At 43.7% G+C, this 22,856-nt stretch overlaps 1 protein-coding gene across 1 annotated transcript in view; it reads left to right on the forward strand.

Annotated features, from left to right (window-relative positions):
- Nucleotides 1-22,856, forward strand: part of fryb (furry homolog b (Drosophila)) — a 166,921-nt gene that overhangs the window by 76,419 nt on the left and 67,646 nt on the right. Inside the window, exons 19-29 of the mRNA XM_061896785.1 lie at nucleotides 952-1,077; nucleotides 1,155-1,319; nucleotides 4,987-5,073; nucleotides 8,951-9,210; nucleotides 9,272-9,452; nucleotides 9,512-9,636; nucleotides 9,697-9,754; nucleotides 12,652-12,743; nucleotides 18,660-18,832; nucleotides 18,918-19,078; nucleotides 19,143-19,253. Of these exons, the coding sequence (XP_061752769.1) occupies nucleotides 952-1,077; nucleotides 1,155-1,319; nucleotides 4,987-5,073; nucleotides 8,951-9,210; nucleotides 9,272-9,452; nucleotides 9,512-9,636; nucleotides 9,697-9,754; nucleotides 12,652-12,743; nucleotides 18,660-18,832; nucleotides 18,918-19,078; nucleotides 19,143-19,253 (1,539 nt within the window). The remainder of the gene's footprint in view (nucleotides 1-951; nucleotides 1,078-1,154; nucleotides 1,320-4,986; nucleotides 5,074-8,950; nucleotides 9,211-9,271; nucleotides 9,453-9,511; nucleotides 9,637-9,696; nucleotides 9,755-12,651; nucleotides 12,744-18,659; nucleotides 18,833-18,917; nucleotides 19,079-19,142; nucleotides 19,254-22,856) is intronic.

Consider the following 22,856-nt stretch of genomic DNA (forward strand, 5'->3'; position numbering starts at 1 on the left):
TGGAGCGTAGATGTTGAAATCCCTAAATTTCTTGCAATTGCACTTTGAGAAAGGTTGTTCTTAAACTGTTTGACTATTTGCTCACGCACTTGTGGACAAAGGGGTGTACCTCGCCCCATCCTTTCTTGTGAATTTTTTGGGAAGCTGTTTTTATAGCCAATCATGGCACCCACCTGTTGCCAATCAGCCTGCACACCTGTGGAATGTTCCAAATAAGCGTTTGACGAGCATTCCTCAACTTTATCAGTATTTATTGCCGCCTTTCCTTACTTCTTTGTCACGTGTTGCTGGAAACAAATTCTAAAGTTAATGTTTATTTGTGGGCTTCACGGTGGTAGAGGGGTTAGTGCGTCTGTCTCACAATACGAAGGTCCTGCAGTCCTGGGTTCAAATCCAGGCTCGGGATCTTTCTGTGTGGAGTTTGCATGTTCTCCCCGTGAATGCGTGGGTTCCCTCCGGGTACTCCGGCTTCCTCCCACTTCCAAAGACATGCACCTGGGGATAGGTTGATTGGCAACACTAAAATTGGCCCTAGTGTGTGAATGTGAGTGTGAATGTTGTCTGTCTATCTGTGTTGGCCCTGCGATGAGGTGGCGACTTGTCCAGGGTGTACCCCGCCTTCCGCCCGATTGTAGCTGAGATAGGCGCCAGCGCCCCCCCGTGACCCCAAAAGGGAATAAGCGGTAGAAAATGGATGGATGGATGTTTATTTGCACCAAAAAAAAGTTTATGAGTTTGAACATCAAATATGTTGTCTTTGTAGCATATTCAACTGAATATGGGTTGAAAAGGATTTGCAAATGATTGTATTTTGTTTATATTTACATCCAACACCATTTCCCAACTCATATGGAAACGGGGTTTTTAAGTTGAAAAGGATTTGTCGTGTCGACTTCACTGCTTTCGGGGTTAGTACACTCAGGACTTTGTACACTTGTGTCTCCGGCCCAGGTCCAAGACACCCCCCAGGGTCTCCAGGACGCGTCCGTCAAGCTCCTGCTGCAGCTGCTCACTCAGTGGAGGCTGGCGCTTCAGCTGCAGGGCAAGACGCGAGGTGGCGGCGGCGGCGGCGTGGAGGTCGGTCAACCACGCCACTCCCCTTTTTTTTATTTCCGGGTCATTCTTCACCCGCCGCGGTCCTTCCTCTCACTCAGGCCAGCCCCAGGATGTCGGAGCGAAGCCCGCACTGCTCCGTGCTCCACGCTGTGGAGGGCCTGGCCTTGCTGCTCCTCTGCTCCTGCCAGATCAGCACCAGGAAGCTGGCGGTGGGCGTGCTCCGGGAGATACGCTGCCTCTTCACCGCGCTCGGACACGCCGAGGTGCACACACTGTCGGAACAGAAATTAGGAAAAAAAGAACATTAAAGGAGCCATATGTAATAACGTGGCCGGAAAGGGTACGGTCAAAGTTCTGTAGTCCTCCGAGGTTGCCAGATACACAGCACAACCCAGCTGGGTGGACCGGTCTAGTCTAAGGAACTTCAAACTTACTTACTAGGGGTTGAGGTGCTGGGACCGTAATAACTAAATAGACCAGCGTTTTTGTCAATAACAAATCAATCAATCAATCAATCAATGTTTACTTATATAGCCCTAAATCACTAGTGTCTCAAAGGGCTGCACAAACCACTACGACATCCTCGGTAGGCCCACATAAGGGCAAGGAAAAACTCACACCCAGTGGGACGTCGGTGACAATGATGACTATGAGAACCTTGGAGAGGAGGAAAGCAATGGATGTCGAGCGGGTCTAACATGATACTGTGAAAGTTCAATCCATAATGGATCCAACACAGTCGCGAGAGTCCAGTCCAAAGCGGATCCGACACAGCAGCGAGAGTCCCGTTCACAGCGGAGCCAGCAGGAAACCATCTCAAGCGGAGGCTGATCAGCAGCGCAGAGATGTCCCCAGCCGATACACAGGCGAGCAGTACATGGCCACCGGATCGGACCGGACCCCCTCCACAAGGGAGAGTGGGATATAGGAGAAAAAGAAAAGAAACGGCAGATCAACTGGTCTAAAAAGGGAGTCTATTTAAAGGCTAGAGTATACAAATGAGTTTTACACAGAAATGAGGCTATTTTCAGCCTGGGCGATACAGCCTTTTGTTAATATCTCGATATTTTCAGGCCGTATACCGGATTTTTCGGACTATAAGTCGTCGTTTTTTTCATAGTTCGGCCGTGGGTGCGACATATACTCCGGAGTAGATAGATAGATGGATAGATAGTACTTTATTGATTCCTTCAGGAGAGTTCCTTCAGGAAAATTACAATTCCAGCCGCAGTGTACAGAGTTGAGATCAATTTTAAAAAAAAAGTTATAATAAAGTAAATAACGGGGGTTTAAATGGAAACAAAATAGAGAAATATTACAATAAGAATAAAAAATAAAAAGCAACAATGGGAACAAAATAACAGTAAAATAAGAATATACCAAGACAAAGTAGGCAGTAGTGACCATGTTATGAAAACGTATTGTTATTGTTTTGCATCCCCTATCATCCTAGTACCCCCCGCCCCAGAGATGACTTGTACAGTCTAATAATAGCGTGTGGGACTTATGTGTGAAATTATTAACACATTACCGCAAAATATCTAATAATATTACCGTATTTCCTTGAATAGTATGCGCCTGCCTAGAATTTCCACAGGGTCAAACTCGTCACGTCATCATTTTCTAAATGGAGGAGGCTTATTTCAATCATTTGAAGTCGCATAAAGGGAAGAAGATTTAGAGTTATTCAGTAAGATTTAAGGTCCAAGCTATTGAATATGCGAAAAAGAACAGTAAGCAGCTATGTTTTATTAATATACCGTAGCTGCGTGTGTCAAATGTGAGTCATTAAATGACTCCCGCCTCCTGGTGGTAGAGGGCGCTAGTGATCCTTCTTGCGACAACTCGGCTGCAGAAGAAGTGACAACAAGCAGCGATCGTTTATTTTTTCCTTGTCGCTTCCACTTTTAACATGGGGGATTACATATCTAAAAGAAAACCGTTTTCTAAACTGGACTTTCAATCGAAGCAGGAGGTAATTAAGGAAGATCTCCATCGAGACAGAGAGACTTTTATTACGTCTATAAACAAGTTGGTTATTTATGCCTTATATAACGTACACTTATTCAGCCTGTTGTTCACTATTCTTAAATTATTTTAAATTGACTTTCAAATGTCTATTCTTGGTGTTGGGTTTTATCAAATAAATTTCCCCCAAAAATGCGACTTATGGGTTAGGCAACTTATTGATGTTTTTTTCCTTCTTTGTTATGCATTTTCAGCAGCTACGACGTATACTCCGGAGCGATTTATAATCCGAAAAATACGGTATATCTCCTTATTTTCCCTTAGCCTTGAATGAACACTCGATGCATATAAAGGACTGTCTCAGAAAATTTTAATATTGCGATTAAGTCCTTTATTTTCTGTAAAGCAACTGAAAACATGAAAATGTCACACATTCTGGATTCATTACACATCAACGGAAATATTGCCAGCCTTTTATTATTTCAATATTGCTGATTCTGGCATACAGCTTAAGAAAACTCAAAAATCCTATCTCAAAAAAAATGGAATCTTTCCTCAGACTAAGTAAAAAAAAAAAAGGTTTTATAACATCAAAACAAAATCAAACATTTGAAAGTGTCAATTATTTCACTCAGTACTTGGTTGGGAATTATTTTGCACGGATTACTGCATCATATCGGCGTGGCATGGAGGCAATAGGCCTGTGGCATTGCTGAGGTGTTATGGATGCACAGGATGCTTCAAGAGCGGCTTTTAGCTCATTTACATTATTGGGTCTGGTGTCTTTCAGCTTCTTCTTCACAATACCCCACACATTCTCTATGGGGTTCAGGTCAGGTCAATCAAAGACAGCAATGCCATGGTCAGTACACCAGTTAGTGCTGGTTTTGGCACTGTGGGCAGGTGCCAGATCATGCTGGAAAACAAAATCCTCATGACCGGGCTAGCATGCTAAGCATTACACTAGCATAGCTCGGTTGGTAGAGCGGTCGTGCCAGCAACTTGAGGGTTGCAGGTTCGATCCCCGCTTCCGTCATCCTAGTCACTGCCGTTGTGTCCTTGGGCAAGACCTGCTCCCAGTGCCACCCACACTGGTTTAAATGTAACTTAGATATTGGGTTTCACTATGTAAAGCGCTTTGAGTCACTAGAGAAAAGCGCTATATAAATATAATTCACAGTAATTCACTAATAATAATAGTTTTTATTTGTAAAAAAAAAACAAAAAACAATTTCCATTGAGCAAACAACCTCAAAGTGCTACAGTGATAAAAAGTTAATAAAAATAAAAACTAGAACCAGCACGCATTTATCTTTAAAAAAAAGTTTGTTTTAAGCCTTTTTTAAAAAGCATTCACAGTCTGTGGTGCCCTCAGGTGGTCAGGGAGAGCCCGGTCTCCCGTTGTTTGTAGCTTTGTCCTCGGAGGTTAGTCTGTGCGGAGCGGAGGTGTCGTGTGGATCACACTAAGCGTTGGTTGCAGGAACGTACTACCTTTGTTAGACAAGATCATAGACTGTATCGGACATTATAGTTTACATACCAAATGTCCATTTCCATTTATTACAAGTAGTAAGAAAACTTAAATGCCTGACTTACCTATCGTCTCCATCTTTCAAAGGCATCAAATCCTGGTTTTGTTCCTGGCTTTGTCATGAGAATGGTAACGATTTCTTTTAGATGGACGAAGGTCTGCCATGTTTAGTAACTTTACCAGTGGCAGTAGCCGGACCAATGTGGCGGTGTGTAACTGGCAACCTGGGTGCGACACACTCACGGACTTTCTAATTGGTCAAACGGTGGAGGGGCGGGGCATTGAAATAAAAACAATAACAATATTTCGGGGCTGTTATCAGTTGTAGAGGTATTGGAATAGAACATGATTTTATTAATGGCATGAAATGATGGCTCCTTTAAAGGACTGATACGTAGGATTATGAATGTGTGCTTCTTCTCCCCTGCCAGGATGATGACAAACCCATGATCGAGGTCATGGACCAGCTGAGTCCAGCAGTGATGGACAGCGTCGTTCACGTGGCCGTATCTGACTCGGTACGAGGAAATATCAACATTTGGACTAGGGCTGATTATTGTCATTTTGACCTATATCGTATCGGCACTTTTTTTTTTTTTATCAGTAACAGCCTTCCTCTCACTCCTACATCTTTTTCGCTTAACGGTCAAAACTTCCACTTTTTGCCGGGCAATCCAGTTTTTGTCCTTCATTCCTAGTGCCTAAATACATATATATATATATATACTATGTCCACCCATCCATCCGTTTTCTACCACTTATTTCCTTGGGGGGCGCTGGTGCCTATCTCAGCTACAATTGGGCGGAAGGCGGCGTACACCCTGGACAAATCGCCACCTCATCGCAGGCATATATATATGTATATGTACATATACATATATATAGGTTACTGTGGTTTATCCGTTATACAGTGCTCAACATACGTTAGGCCAGGAAAAAATACAGAGGCTACTTCATCCCTACAAGCCTGTCACAGACACTTCAATAAAATCCCCTGAAGAGCAGGGAAACCTGCGCCAAATACCCTATATATATATGTAGCAACCACAGACACTTAAAAAAAATCAATAAAGTGTGTGGTTGTTCCATATAAAGTTGAAGTACCAATGAAATATGTAGGGTGTGTTTCGCAGGTTTCCCTGCTCTTCAGGGGATTTTATTGAAGTTTCCGGGGTTGTTACATACCCTATATATATATGTTGCAACCGCACACAGTTCAATAAATAGATATATAGGGTATGTTTCGCAAGTTTCCCTGCTCTTCAGGGGGATTTTATTGAAGTGTGTGTGGTTGTTACATATGTGTAGGGTATGTAACAACCAAAGTGTCTGTGGTTGTTACATACCCTACACATATGTGGTTGTTACATATGTGTAGGTTGTTACATACCCTACACATATGTAACAACCACAGACACTTCAATAAAATCCCCTGAAGAGCAGGGAAACCTGCATGCATACATACCCTATACATATGTAACAACCACACACACTTAATTGATTTGTGTGTGTGGTTGTTACATATACAGTATATATATATATATTGGGTAAGTTTCACTGGTTTCCCTCCTATTCAGGGGATTTTATTGAAGTGTCTGTAGTTGTAACATACCCCATAAATGCGTAACAGCCACAGACACTTCAATAAAATCCCCTGAAGAGCAGGGAAACCTGCGAAACAGGCTTGTAGGGATGAAGTAGCCTCTGTGTTTTTTCCTGATCTAACATATACATTTTATATATATAATTTATTTATTTATAACAAAATATGGGTAACTTAAATGTAAAAATAAATTGATGTAAAGATAGAGTTTGCTTGCAGCTTAGTCGCCTGATTTTTTTAACGTACCACAGTTTTTTTTCAGGTAAAGCTGGGAAATCTACTCACCTGCCGCTGACTGGGGGGCCGGTCCTTACGCATCCCACTCCGCGGCAGGACTGCAGACCACGCCCCCCTCCACAATTATATTTACATCATTAGATAATAAACTTTTGCGGGCCACTTTAAATGACGAGGCATGAGCCCCTTCTGGCCCTTGGGCCTTGAGTTTGACACCACGTAACAAAGGTGTTGGTAAAATCCTCAATATATATTTTGAGGACTTTTCAGTCCGGCTTGTCTCAGCCTTCTCGCTCTGTGCGTGTCTTTCTCTCTCTAACTCCCAACAACGTATCTCGTCCCAGCTGCTGCTAATAAGGGCGACAGGCGATTAGATAACAAGTCCCAGCTGGGCAATCTATTCACCTGCCGTTGACCTGGAGGCCGGTCCTTACACACCCCGCTCGACGGCAGGCCCGCAGACCACGCCCCCTCCACAATAATATTTATAATAGGCTTTTGTAGCCCACATAAAATAACGAGGCAGGGGCCATGTCCGGCCCTTGGGCCTTGAGTTTGACACCAGGTAACAAAGGCGTTGGTGAAATCCTCAGTATATATTTTGAGGACTTTTCAGTCCGGCGTGTCCCTGCCTTCTCGCTCTGTGCGTGTCTCTCTCATTAACTCCCAAAAACGTATCTCGTCCCAGCTGCTGCAAATAAGGGCGACAGGCGATTAGATAACAAGTCCCAGCTGGGCAATCTACTCACCTGCTGCTGACTTTGAGGCCGGTCCTTACACACCCCGCTCTGCGGCAGGCCCGCAGCCTACGCCCCCTCCACAATAATATTTATAATAGGCTTTTGCAGCCCACATAAAATAACGAGGCATGGGTCATGTCTGGCCCCCGGGCCTTGAGTTTGACACCACATAACAAATATGTTGATGAAATCCTCAGTATATATTTTGAGGACTTTTCAGTCCGGCGTGTCCCTGCCTTCTCGCTCTGTGTGTGTCTCTCTCTCTCATTAACTCCCAAAAACGTATCTCATCCCAGCTGCTGCTAATAAGGGCGACAGGCGATTAGATAAGCTCCAGCTGGGCAATCTACTCACCTGCCGCTGACTTTGAGGCCGGTCCTTACACACTCCGCTCTGCGGCTGGCCCGCAGACCACGCCCTCTCCACAATAATATTTATAATAGGCTTTTGCAGCCCACATAAAATAACGAAGCATGGGCCATGTCTGGCCCCTGAGCCTTGAGTTTGACACCACGTAACAAAGGTGTTGATGAAATCCTCAGTATATATTTTGAGGACTTTTCAGTCCGGCGTGTCTCTCTCTCTCTCTCTCTCTCTCTCTCTCTCTCTCTCTCTCATTAACTCCCAAAAACGTATCTCGTCCCAGCTGCTGCTAATAAGGGCGACAGGCGATTAGATAAGTCCCAGCTGGGCAATCTACTCACCTGCCGCTGACTTTGAGGCCGGTCCTTACAGGTCCGCAGACCACGCCCTCTCCACAATAATATTTATAATAGGCTTTTGCAGCCCACATAAAATAACAAAGCATGGGCCATGTCTGGCCCCTGAGCCTTGAGTTTGACACCACGTAACAAAGGTGTTGATGAAATCCTCAGTATATATTTTGAGGACTTTTCAGTCCGGCGTATCTCTCTCTCTCTCTCTCTCTCTCTCTCTCTCTCTCTCTCTCTCACATTAACTCCCAAAAACGTATCTCGTCCCGGCTGCTGCTAATAAGGGCGACAGGCGATTAGATAACAAGTCCCAGCTGGGCAATCTACTCACCTGCCGCTGACTTTGAGGCCGGTCCTTACAGGTCCGCAGACCACGCCCTCTCCACAATAATATTTATAATAGGCTTTTGCAGCCCACATAAAATAACAAAGCATGGGCCATGTCTGGCCCCTGAGCCTTGAGTTTGACACCACGTAACAAAGGTGTTGATGAAATCCTCAGTATATATTTTGAGGACTTTTCAGTCCGGCGTGTCTCTCTCTCTCTCTCTCTCTCTCTCTCTCTCTCATTAACTCCCAAAAACGTATCTCGTCCCAGCTGCTGCTAATAAGGGCGACAGGCGATTAGATAACAAGTCCCAGCTGGGCAATCTACTCACCTGCCGCTGACTTTGAGGCCGGTCCTTAGAGGTCCGCAGACCACGCCCTCTCCACAATAATATTTATAATAGGCTTTAGCAGCCCACATAAAATAACAAAGCAGGGGCCATGTCTGGCCCCTGGGCCTTGAGTTTGACACCACGTAACAAAGGTGTTGGTGAAATCCTCAGTATATATTTTGAGGACTTTTCAGTCCGGCGTGCCTCTCTCCCTCATTAACTCCCAAAAACGTATCTCGTCCCGGCTGCTGCTAATAAGGGCGACAGGCGATTAGATAACAAGTCCCAGCTGGGCAATCTACTCACCTGCCACTGACTTGGAGGCCGGTCCTTACAAAAAAACTGTTTATCGTCCTCATTGACTTCTAATAATCGGTATCAGTATTGGCCCGGGAACAAAACGTTTGGACCATTATTCATGTATTTGTTTGACCCCCTGGCAGTCCACTTTACCCATGAACCACCACGTGGACCTCCAGTGGCTGGTGGAGTGGTCGGCGCGCCTGGTGAGCAGCTCCTACGACGTGAAGAGCCCCAGCCACGTGTGGATCTTCGCCCAGTGCCTGAAGGACCCCTGGGTGCTGTGCCTGCACATCTTCCTCAGGCAGGAGCACCTGCCCAAACACTGCCCCGTCGCCCTGGGATACGCCTGGCCCTACGCCTTCACCCGGGTGCAGCTGCTCCTGCCGCTGGTGGACCCCAAGTAGGTGCGCGCCACGTGGGCGGGACCTTAGGCCCGTACTAAAGCCCGCCTCCTCCTGCAGCAGCCCGGTGAACGCCAAGAAGACCAGCTCCAGCGACAACTCCATGTCCCTGTGGAGGAACTACCTGATCTTGTGTCTGGGCGTGGCCAAGCCCAGCATCATGTCGCCGGGGCACCTGCGGGCGTCCACGCCCGAGATCATGGCCACCACGCCGGACGGCAGCGTCACCTACGACAACAAGGTGCGTGAAGACAATGTCCGGTACAGAAGAGTACGTAAAGAAATTATGTCATCATTCAGGTGATCGGCACGCCGTCAGTGGCCTGGCTGCTAAAGCAACTGGTTCCACTCATGAGAGCAGAGAGTCTGGAGATCACCGAGTCTTTGGTCTTGGGCTTCGGGTGCACCAACGCTCTGGTCTTCAGGTAGGCGGGATCACCAGGTTCCGAAAGGCCGTCGCTGATTTGTTTTTTGTTTTTTTACAGAGAGCTCATGGAGGAACTCCATCCACTCATGAAGGAGGCGCTGGAACGTCGACCCGAGGTAAAAAAAAAAAAATCATAGTGCAGGGGTCGGGAACCTTTTTGGCTGAGAGAGCCAAAAAGCCAAATATTTTAAAACGTATTTCCGTAATATTTTTTTTAACACTGAACACAACTAAACGTGTGCATTTTTAAGTAAGACCAACATTTCTAGAGTATGATAGGTCTCTTATTCTTTGTAATAACATTGTTATTCTGAAGCTAAATGTGGAGGAGGCGTGGCCCGCGGGCATGCAGCGAACTGGGGTGTTGCCAGGACCGGCCTCGAAATCAGCGAGAGCTGCGTGGAAGGCCCACCTGGGCCTTGTTATCGCTCTGTTATAAGCAGCAGCCAGGAGGAGAGACACGGCTGGGGCTGGAGCCAGAGCGCGAGCGATAACGAAAGAGAAAAATACAATTGCTGGAAAGCAACTGAGAGATTTATTGAGAAATAAAACAATAGTGTAACCCTGAAACGGGCTCTCATGTCGGTGTTTGGTGGTCTGAAGAGGGGTCGGGAACCTTTTTGGCTGAGAGAGCCAAAAAGCCAAATATTTTAAAATGTATTTCCGTAAGAGCCGTATAATATTTTTTTTAACACTGAACACAACTAAACGCGTGCATTTTTAAGTAAGACCAACATTTCCAGATTATGATACGTCTCTTATTCTTTGTAATAACATTGTTATTATGAAGCTAACTGTGGAGGGGGCGTGGCCCGCGGGCCTGCAGCGAACTGGGGTGTTGCCAGGACCGGCCTTGAAATCAGCGAGAGCTGCGTAGATGGCCCACCTGGGCCTTGTTATCGCTCTGTTATAAGCAGCAGCCAGGAGGAGAGACGGGGCTGGGGCTGGAGCCAGAGCGCGAGTGATAACGAAAGAGAAAAATACAATTGCTGGAAAGCAACTGAGAGATTTATTGAGAAATAAAACAATAGTGTAACCCTGAAACGGGCTCTCATGTCGGTGTTTGGTGGTCTGAAGAACCCCCCAGGAGGACAAGCCCCACACTAACCAATAATAAATAAATTACTTCTTAACGCAACTTCTTGAAGAGGTGCGGTAGTAAACGGATGGATGGACTAAAAATGCATGAGGATGTTTTAGGTTTTGAACATTATTTTGAACACTTATTACAAGTGGAATTATTCATGACTTATCATGTTAAGCAATGTCAGCTCAGATTTATCCGAGAGCCAGATGCAGTCATCAAAAGAGCCACATCTGGCTCTAGAACCATAGGTTCCCTACCCCTGTTCTAGTGTGTTCCCGTAGCTTCCCTTAAAGTAGCATGAGAGTGGGAAAAAGCGAGTTGCCTCTGTGTTGAAGTTGGTAGCTTATATCGGAATCAGAAGTACAAACCCCGTTTCCATATGAGTTGGGAAATTGTGTTAGATGTAAATATAAACAGAATACAATGATTTGCAAATCCTTTTCAAGCCATATTCAGTTGAATATGCTACAAAGACAACATATTTGATGTTCAAACTCATAAACTTTATTTTTTTTTGCAAATAATCATTAACTTAGAACTTCATGGCTGCAACACGTGCCAAAGTAGTTGGGAAAGGGCATGTTCACCACTGTGTTACATCACCTTTTCTTTTAACAACACTCAATAAACGTTTGGGAACTGAGGAAACTAATTGTTGAAGCTTTGAAAGTGGAATTCTTTCCCATTCTTGTTTTATGTAGAGCTTCAGTCCTTCAACAGTCCGCTGTTGTATTTTACGCTTCATAATGCGCCACACATTTTCCATGGGAGACATGTCTGGACTGCAGGCGGGCCAGGAAAGTACCCGCACTCTTTTTCTACGAAGCCACGTTGTTCTAACACGAACTGAATGTGGCTTGGCATTGTCTTGCTGAAATAAGCAGGGGCGTCCATGAAAAAGACTGCGCTTAGATGACAACATATGTTGTTCCAAAAGCTGTATGTACCTTTCAGCATTAATGGTGCCTTCACAGATGTGTAAGTTACCCATGCCTTGGGCACTAATGCACCCCCATACCATCACACATGCTGGCTTTTACACTTTGCGTCGATAACAGTCTGGATGGTTCGCTTCCCGTTTGGTCCGGATGACACGATGTCGAATATTTCCAAAAACAATTTGAAATGTGGACTCGTCAGACCACAGAACACTTTTCCACTTTGCATCAGTCCATCTTAGATGATCTCGAGCCCAGAGAAGCCGGCGGCGTTTCTGGATGTTGTTGATAAATGGCTTTCACTTTGCATAGTAGAGCTTTAACTTGTACTTACAGATGTAGCGACAAAATGTATTTAGTGACAGTGGTTTTCTGAAGTGTTCCTGAGCCCATGTGGTGATATCCTTTAGAGATTGATGTCGGTTTTTGATAGGGATCGTAAATGTTGGTTTCCGGCCATGCCGCTTACGTGGAGTGATTTCTCCAGATTCTCTGAACCTTTTGATGATATTATGGAGCGTAGATGTTGAAATCCTTAAATTTCTTGCAATTGCACTTTGAGAAAGGTTGTTCTTAAACTGTTTGACTATTTCCTCACACAGTTGTGAAGCTGTTTTTATACCCAATCATGGCACCCACCTGTTCCCAATTAGCCTGTTCCAAATAAGTGTTTGATGAGCATTCCTCATCTTTGTCAGTATTTATTGCCACCTTTCCCAACTTCTTTGTCACGTGTTGCTGGCATCAAATTCTAAATTTAATGATTATTTGTAAAAAAAAAAATGTTTATGAGTTTGAACATCAAATATGTTGTCTTTGTAGCATATTCAACTGAATATGGCTTGAAAAGGATTTGAAAATCATTGTATTCTGTTTATATTTACATCAAACACAATTTCCCAACTCATATGGAAACGGGGTTTGTACTTCAAGAGGGCGTTGTTGAGACGAGTCATGATCGTGTTTGAAATGTCTGCTTGGCCGCCAGAACAAGAAGCGCAGGGAGCGGAGGGATCTTCTCCGACTGCAGCTGCTGAGGATCTTTGAACTGCTGGCCAACGCTGGAGTCATCAGTGACAGGTGACGCCAACACAGTGACGCTTGCGCAATACAAACACTGATGACATCTATTAAACAAGACCAGAAGCAAGGAATTAAACAGAGACAGAATCAAATTTGGCTCAATTGAGGAGAGACGTCTGGACTGGCATCTTGTACAGTCTCCCCGCACGCTCAGGGGCTGGTTTGTCGCCGCTTCTGTAGTTCTTGGGTCAAGACAAAATCTTTCTGTAGATTATTCAAAGACAGCTTTTGTCGCAGGGAACTCATGGAAAGACAACGTTTTGTGATGACTTGGATACAATTATTCTAACAGAAGCGTTTGTACGGTGAGGCAAATTTCCCCGTAAGAAACCATGTAAAGTCCATATTTTAGTAAGAAAACTAAATGAAGTGGAAGTGAAATGCTGAAAGAATGTAGTATGAATGTAAGAATAGTTTGAATGTTGGAATGCTTTGAGTGTTGAAGAGTTTGAATTTCCAGGAAAAAACGGAATTTGGTTTGGAACTTGGGAAAGTCTTAGTTGGATGAGTTGCAGGTGGAATGGTTTGAAAAGGTTGAAAAAATGTGGGAAATAGTCGAAATTTGAAAAATGTCCCATTCATTACAATGGGAATTTTGGGAAAAGCGGGAATTTTTTGGAAAAGGTAAAAGACTTGAATGTTCTGAATGAGTTGCGATGCTTGGTGTTGGAATTTTTCAAATCGGTCGAGAAATGTTGAAGTTGTAACATTTTTTATTGAGAAATGGTATTTGGGAATTTTCGGGAAAACCGGGAATTTTCTTTGTTTCTGTCCTGATTAAAGGGGAACATTATCACGATTTCAGAAGGGTTAAAAACAATAAAAATCAGTTCTCAGTGGCTTATTTGGTTTTTCGACGTTTTTTTCAAAATTGTACCCATTTTAGAATGTCCCGAAAAAAGGCTTTAAAGTGCCTGATTTTCGCTATCTGTAAATCCAGCTAGCCTAAATAGCATGTTAGCATCGATTAGCTGGCAGTCATGCCGTGCGCAAATATGTCTGATTAGCACATAAGTCAATAACATCAACAAAACTCACCTTTGTGATTTCGTTGACTTTATCGTTGGAAATGCATCTGCTTTGAGTGTCGCAGGATATCCACACATCTCTGTCGTAGCATCGCTATCGTCGGTAAAATGTGCAGAACAAACGAGGGACTTTCGCATCTTTTGACAGTGGTGCAACTTGAATCCGTCGATTGGTATGTGTTTGTTTGGCATTAAATGTGGGTGGAGGGAAAGGCTGGATGCAAATATAGCTACAAATGTACATACAGCTAGCCTATATAGCATGTTAGCATCAATTAGCTGGCAGTCATGCCGTGCGCAAATATGTCTGATTAGCACATAAGTCAATAACATCAACAAAACTCACCTTTGTGATTTCGTTGACTTTATCGTTGGAAATGCATCTGCTTTGAGTGTCGCAGGATATCCACACATCTCTGTCGTAGGATCGCTATCGTCGGTAAAATGTGCAGAACAAACGAGGGACTTTAGCATCTTTTGACACTGGTGCAACTTGAATCCGTCGATTGGTATGTGTTTGTTTGGCATTAAATGTGGGTGGAGGGAAAGGCTGGATGCAAATATAGCTACAAATGTACATACAGCTAGCCTATATAGCATGTTAGCATCGATTAGCTGGCGGTCATGCCGCGACCAAATATGTCTGATTAGCACATAAGTCAATAACATCAACAAAACTCACCTTTGTGATTTCGTTTACTTTATCGTTAGAAATGCATCTGCTTTGAGGGTCGCAGGATATCCACACATCTCTGTCGTAGCATCGCTATCGTCGGTAAAATGTGCAGAACAAACGAGGGACTTTCGCATCTTTTGACAGTGGTGCAACTTGAATCCGTCGATTGGTATGTGTTTGTTTGGCATTAAATGTGGGTGGAGGGAAAGGCTGGATGCAAATATAGCTACAAATGTACATACAGCTAGCCTATATAGCATGTTAGCATCGATTAGCTGGCGGTCATGCCGCGACCAAATATGTCTGATTAGCACATAAGTCAATAACATCAACAAAACTCACCTTTGTGATTTCGTTTACTTTATCGTTGGAAATGCATCTGCTTTGAGGGTCGCAGGATATCCACACATCTCTGTCGTAGCATCGCTATCGTCGGTAAAATGTGCAGAACAAACGAGGGACTTTCGCATCTTTTGACAGTGGTGCAACTTGAATCCGTCGATTGGTATGTGTTTGTTTGGCATTAAATGTGGGTGGAGGGAAAGGCTGGATGCAAATATAGCTACAAATGTACATACAGCTAGCCTATATAGCATGTTAGCATCGATTAGCTGGCGGTCATGCCGCGACCAAATATGTCTGATTAGCACATAAGTCAATAACATCAACAAAACTCACCTTCGTGATTTCGTTTACTTTATCGTTGGAAATGCATCTGCTTTGAGGGTCGCAGGATATCCACACATCTCTGTCGTAGCATCGCTATCGTCGGTAAAATGTGCAGAACAAACAAGGGACTTTCGCATCTTTTGACAGTGGTGCAACTTGAATCCGTCGATTGGTATGTGTTTGTTTGGCATTAAATGTGGGTGGAGGGAAAGGCTGGATGCAAATATAGCTACAGATGTACATACAGCTAGCCTAAATAGCATGTTGGCATCGATTAGCTGGCAGTCATGCCGTGCGCAAATATGTCTGATGAGCACATAAGTCAATAACATCAACAAAACTCACCTTTGTGATTTCGTTGACTTTATCTTTGGAAATGCATCTGCTTTGAGGGTCGCAGGATATCCACACATCTCTGTCGTAGCATCGCTATCGTCGGTAAAATGTGCAGAACAAACGAGGGACTTTCGCATCTTTTGACACTGGTGCAACTTGAATCCGTCGATTGGTATGTGTTTGTTTGGCATTAAATGTGGGTGGAGGGAAAGGCTGGATGCAAATATAGCTACAGATGTACATACAGCTAGCCTAAATAGCATGTTAGCATCGATTAGCTGGCATGCATGCCGTGCGCAAATATGTCTGATGGGCACATAAGTCAATAACATCAACAAAACTCACCTTTGTGATTTCGTTGACTTTATCGTTGGAAATGCATCTGCTTTGAGGGTCGCAGGATATTCACACATCTCTGTCGTAGCATCGCTATCGTCGGTAAAATGTGCAGAACAAACGAGGGACTTTCGCATCTTTTGACACTGGTGCAACTTGAATCCGTCGATTGGTATGTGTTTGTTTGGCATTAAATGTGGGTGGAGGGAAAGGCTGGATGCAAATATAGCTACAAATGAGGCAAAACGATGCAATATGTACATACAGCTAGCCTAAATAGCATGTTAGCATCAATTAGCATGCCGTGCTGAGTATTTTGGAGTTGGAACGGTTTGAATCGGGGGAAATAAATGTGGGAATTGTCGAAATTTGAAAAAATGTCCCATTCATTTTAATGAGAATTTTGTCGAAATTTGGGTATTTCGGGAAAAGCGGGAACTTTTTGAAAAGTTAAAAGACTTGAATGTTCTGAATGAGTTGCGATGCTTGGTGTTGGAATTTTTCAAATCGGTCGAGAAATGTTGAAGTTGTAACATTTTTAATTGAGAAAGAGTATCAGGGAATTTCGGGAAAACCGGGAATTTTTCCCGTTCAAAAAAACAACTTAGTTTTTTTCCTGATTAAGAAGAATGATTGGACGGTGGAATAGTGAATGTGGGTTGAAAAATGTGGAAGGAAAAAAGGGTTTGAAAAAAGGGAATACTGGGAATTCCTGGAATTTTTTTAGAACTCTGAAAAATGATAGTTTAAATTTCCAGGATGAGTGGAATATGTTGAAGGTGGAATAGGTTGAAAAATGTGGAAATTCTAGAAGTTTGAATGACCTATTGGAAAAATGTCCCGGAAAATCTGGAATTTTGGGAAATATGGGAGTTAGTCAAGGACTCTCACTATTATGTTGGATCCACTATGGACTGGACTCTCACTATTATGTTGGATCCACTATGGACTGGACTCTCACTATTATGTTGGATCCACTATGGACTGGACTCTCACTATTATGTTAGATCCACTATGGACTGGACTCTCACACTATTATGTTAGATCCACTATGGACTGGACTCTCACTATTATGTTAGATCCACTAGGGACTGGACTCTCACTATTATGTTAGATCCACTATGGACTGGACTCTCACACTATTATGTTAGATCCACTATGGACTGGACTCTCACTATTATGTTAGATCCACTATGGACTGGACTCTCACTATTATGTTAGATCCACTATGGACTGGACTCTCACTATTATGTTAGATCCACTATGGACTGGACTCTCACTATTATGTTAGATCCACTATGGACTGGACTCTCACTATTATGTTAGATCCACTATGGACTGGACTCTCACTATTATGTTAGATCCACTATGGACTGGACTCTCACTATTATGTTAGATCCACTATGGACTGGACTCTCACTATTATGTTAGATCCACTATGGACTGGACTCTCACTATTATGTTGGATCCACTATGGACTGGACTCTCACTATTATGTTAGATCCACTATGGACTGGACTCTCACTATTATGTTGGATCCACTATGGACTGGACTCTCACTATTATGTTAGATCCACTATGGACTGGACTCTCACTATTATATTAGATCCACTATGGACTGGACTGTCACACTATTATGTTAAATCCACTATAGACTGGACTCTCACACTATTATGTTAGATCCACCATGGACTGGACTTTCACTATTATGTTAGATCCACTATGGACTGGACTCTCACTATTATGTTAGATCCACTATGGACTGGACTCACACTATTATGTTAGATCCACTATAGACCCTCACACTATTATGTTAGATCCACTATGGACTCTCACACTATTATGTTAGATCCACTATGGACTGGACTCTCACTATAATGTTAGATCCACTATGGACTGGACTCACACTATTATGTTAGATCCACTATAGACCCTCACACTATTATGTTAGATCCACTATGGACTCTCACACTATTATGTTAGATCCACTATGGACTGGACTCGCACTATTATGTTAGATCCACTATGGAGTGGACTCTCACACTATTATGTTAGATCCACTATGGACTGGACTCACACTATTATGTTAGATCCACTATGGACTGGACTCTCACACTATTATGTTGGATCCACTATGGACTGGACTCTCACTACTATGTTAGATCCACTATGGACTGGACTCTCACTATTATGTTAGATCCACTATGGACTGGACTTTCACTATTATGTTAGATCCACTATGGACTGGACTTTCACTATTATGTTAGATCCACTATGGACTGGACTTTCACTATTATGTTAGATCCACTATGGACTGGACTCTCACACTATTATGTTAGATCCACTATGGACTGGACTCACACTATTATGTTAGATCCACTATGGACTGGACTCTCACTATTATGTTAGATCCACTATGGACTGGACTCTCACTATTATGTTAGATCCACTATGGACTGGACTCACAATATTATGTAAGATCCACTATGGACTGGACTCTCACAATATTATGTAAGATCCACTCGACGTCCATTGCACCGGTCGCCCACATCTGCAGTCCCCTCCAAGGTTTCTCATCGTCATCCCATTGGGTTGAGTTTTTCCTTGCCCTGATGTGGGATCTGAGCCCAGGATGTGGCTGTGTCTTGTGCAGCCCTTTGAGACACTGGTGATTTAGGACTATACAAGCAAACATTGATGTAAGAGGCCCCACTGAACAAGGACTAGTTTTCTCAGTCTGCTTTGGCATCTTTCTCCAGAAAAGTCAGTTCCAATCCCACTTAAATAAAAACTTGCCGTAGTACGAAGCCGGCTTCCTCAATCTCTTCCATACGAGGTTTTCACCGATGTTCCCGTCTTCCTCTCCAGCACCAACGGAGCTCTGGAGCGCGACTCCCTGGCCCTGGGGGCCTTGTTCCTGGAGTACGTGGACCTGACCCGCATGCTCCTGGAGGCCGAGAACGAGAAGGAAATGGACGTGCTGAAAGACATCCGAGCCCACTTCAGCGGCATGGTGGCCAACCTCATCCAGTGCGTGCCCGGTGAGTCACCCGAGCCGAGTCAAACTCCAAACCAGGTTCCGAAAATTCAACCTTGTCCCCCGTGCCGGCGCCGGTGCCGGAGCAGTACAGCACAGGCGCTTCCTCTTCCCGCAGCAGTCCCTTCGCCACCACCTCTTCATCCTCTTCAGCCAGTGGGCGGGGCCCTTCAGCGTCATGTTCACGCCCCTGGATCGCTACAGCGACCGCAACCACCAGATCACCCGCTACCAGTACTGCGCCCTCAAGGTGGGCGTCCGCCAAAGGTGCCGGGTCCGCCTCCGGGAATACTCACCGGGTTCTCTCCCCGCAGGCCATGTCTGCCGTGCTGTGCTGTGGTCCGGTCTTTGACAACGTGGGTCTCTCAACAGACGGCTACCTGTACAAGTGGCTGGACAACATCTTGGCCTGCCACGACAAACGGGTATGTCACACACGCGCCTCAAGACCAGGGGTGGCTATCGCCCCTACCAGTACCAAATCTGTAACTCGCGCGAAGTATCCAGTTGAAAACGTTGCGGTATGAGTCCGCTTTAATCGCATAATTCCACAGTATTCTGGACGTCTGTGTTGCTGAATCTTTTGCAAATTTGTTCAACTAATAATGGAGACGTCAAAGAAGAAAGATGTAGGTACTCTCACTATTATGTTAGATCCACTATGGACTGGACTCTCCCAGTATTATGTTAGATCCACTAAGGACTGGACTCTCTCACTATTATGTTAGATCCACTATGGACTGGACACCCACTATTATGTTAGATCCACTATGGACTGGACTCTCACTATTATGTTAGATCCACTATGGACTGGACTCTCACTATTATGTTAGATCCACTATGGACTGGACTCTCACTATTATGTTAGATCCACTATGGACTGGACTCTCACTATTATGTTAGACCCACTATGGACTGGACTCACACACTATTATGTTAGATCCACTATGGACTGAACTCTCACTATTATGTTAGATCCACTATGGACTGGACTCTCACTATTATGTTAGATCCACTATGGACTGGACTCTCACTATTATGTTAGATCCACTATGGACTGGACTCTCACTATTATGTTAGACCCACTATGGACTGGACTCTCACTATTATGTTAGATCCACTATGGACTGGACTCTCACTATTATGTTAGATCCACTATGGACTGGACTCTCACTATTATGTTAGATCCACTATGGACTGGACTCTCACTATTATGTTAGATCCACTAAGGACTGGACTCCCACTATTATGTTAGATCCACTATGGACTGGACTCTCACACTATTATGTTAGATCCACTATGGACTGGACTCCCACTATTATGTTAGATCCACTATGGACTGGAATTTCACTATTATGTTAGATCCACTATGGACTGGACTCTCTCACTATTATGTTAGATCCACTATGGACTGGACTCTCACAATATTATGTTAGATCCACCATGGACTGGACTGGACTCTCACATTATGTTGGATCCGCTATGGACTGGACTCTCACACTATTATGTTTGATCCACTATGGACTGGACTCTCACACTATTATGTTAGATCCACTAAGGACTGGACTCTCACTCTTATGTTAGATCCACTAAGGACTGGACTCTCACTATTATGTTGGATCCACTATGGACTGGACTCTCACTCTTATGTTAGATCCACTAAGGACTGGACTCTCACTATTATGTTAGATCCACTATGGACTGGACTCACACTATTATGTTAGATCCACTAAGGACTGGACTCACTCACTATTATGTTAAATCCACTATGGACTGGACTCCCACACTATTATGTTATTGAGTTAGATCCACTATGGACTGGACTCTCACTATTATGTTGGATCCACTATGGACTGAACTCTCACTATTATGTTAGATCCACTATGGACTGGACTCTCACTCTTATGTTTGGATCCACTAAGGACTGCACTCTCACTATTATGTTAGATCCACTATGGACTGGACTCCCACACTATTGTGTTATTGAGTTAGATCCACTATGGACTGGACTCTCACTATTATGTTAGACCTACAATGGACTGGACTCTCACTATTATGTTAGATCTACTATGGACTGGACTCTCACTATTATGTTGGACCTACAATGGACTGGACACTCACTATTATGTTAGACCTACAATGGACTGGACTCTCACTATTATGTTGGATCCACTATGGACTGAACTCTCACTATTATGTTAGATCCACTATGGACTGGACTCTCACTCTTATGTTTGGATCCACTAAGGACTGCACTCTCACTATTATGTTAGATCCACTATGGACTGGACTCCCACACTATTGTGTTATTGAGTTAGATCCACTATGGACTGGACTCTCACTATTATGTTAGACCTACAATGGACTGGACTCTCACTATTATGTTAGATCCACTATGGACTGGACTCTCACTATTATGTTAGATCCACTATGGACTGGACTCTCACACTATTATGTTAGATCCACTAAGGACTGGACTCACTCACTATTATGTTAAATCCACTATGGACTGGACTCCCACACTATTATGTTATTGAGTTAGATCCACTATGGACTGGACTCTCACTATTATGTTGGATCCACTATGGACTGAACTCTCACTATTATGTTAGATCCACTATGGACTGGACTCTCACTCTTATGTTTGGATCCACTAAGGACTGCACTCTCACTATTATGTTAGATCCACTATGGACTGGACTCCCACACTATTGTGTTATTGAGTTAGATCCACTATGGACTGGACTCTCACTATTATGTTAGACCTACAATGGACTGGACTCTCACTATTATGTTAGATCCACTATGGACTGGACTCTCACTATTATGTTAGATCCACTATGGACTGGACTCTCACTATTATGTTAGATCCACTATGGACTGGACTCCCACACTATTGTGTTATTGAGTTGGATCCACTATGGACTGGACTCTCACTATTATGTTAGATCCACTATGGACTGGACTCTCACACTATTATGTTAGATCCACTATGGACTGGACTCTCACTATTATGTTAGATCCACTATGGACTGGACTCTCTCACTATTATGTTAGATCCACTATGGACTGGACTCTCACTATTATGTTAGATCCACTATGGACTGGACTCTCACTATTATGTTAGACCCACAATGGACTGGACTCACACTATTATGTTGGCTCCACTATGGACTGGACTCACACTATTATGTCAGATCCACTATGGACTGTACTCTCACACTATTATGTTAGATCCACTATGGACTGGACTTTCACTATTATATTAGATCCACTATGGACTGGACTCCCACTATTATGTTAGATCCACTATGGACTGGACTCTCACTATTATGTTAGATCCACTATGAACTGGACTCTCACTATTATGTTGGATCCACTATGGACTGAACTCTCACTATTATGTTAGATCCACTATGGACTGGACTCTCACTCTTATGTTTGGATCCACTAAGGACTGCACTCTCACTATTATGTTAGATCCACTATGGACTGGACTCCCACACTATTGTGTTATTGAGTTAGATCCACTATGGACTGGACTCCCACACTATTATGTTATTGAGTTAGATCCACTATGGACTGGACTCTCACTATTATGTTGGATCCACTATGGACTGAACTCTCACTATTATGTTAGATCCACTATGGACTGGACTCTCACTCTTATGTTTGGATCCACTAAGGACTGCACTCTCACTATTATGTTAGATCCACTATGGACTGGACTCCCACACTATTGTGTTATTGAGTTAGATCCACTATGGACTGGACTCTCACTATTATGTTAGACCTACAATGGACTGGACTCTCACTATTATGTTAGATCTACTATGGACTGGACTCTCACTATTATGTTGGACCTACAATGGACTGGACACTCACTATTATGTTAGACCTACAATGGACTGGACTCTCACTATTATGTTGGATCCACTATGGACTGAACTCTCACTATTATGTTAGATCCACTATGGACTGGACTCTCACTCTTATGTTTGGATCCACTAAGGACTGCACTCTCACTA

This window comes from Nerophis ophidion, linkage group LG04, assembly GCF_033978795.1.
Source record: "Nerophis ophidion isolate RoL-2023_Sa linkage group LG04, RoL_Noph_v1.0, whole genome shotgun sequence".
In the NCBI taxonomy this organism is placed as follows: Eukaryota; Metazoa; Chordata; class Actinopteri; order Syngnathiformes; family Syngnathidae; genus Nerophis; species Nerophis ophidion.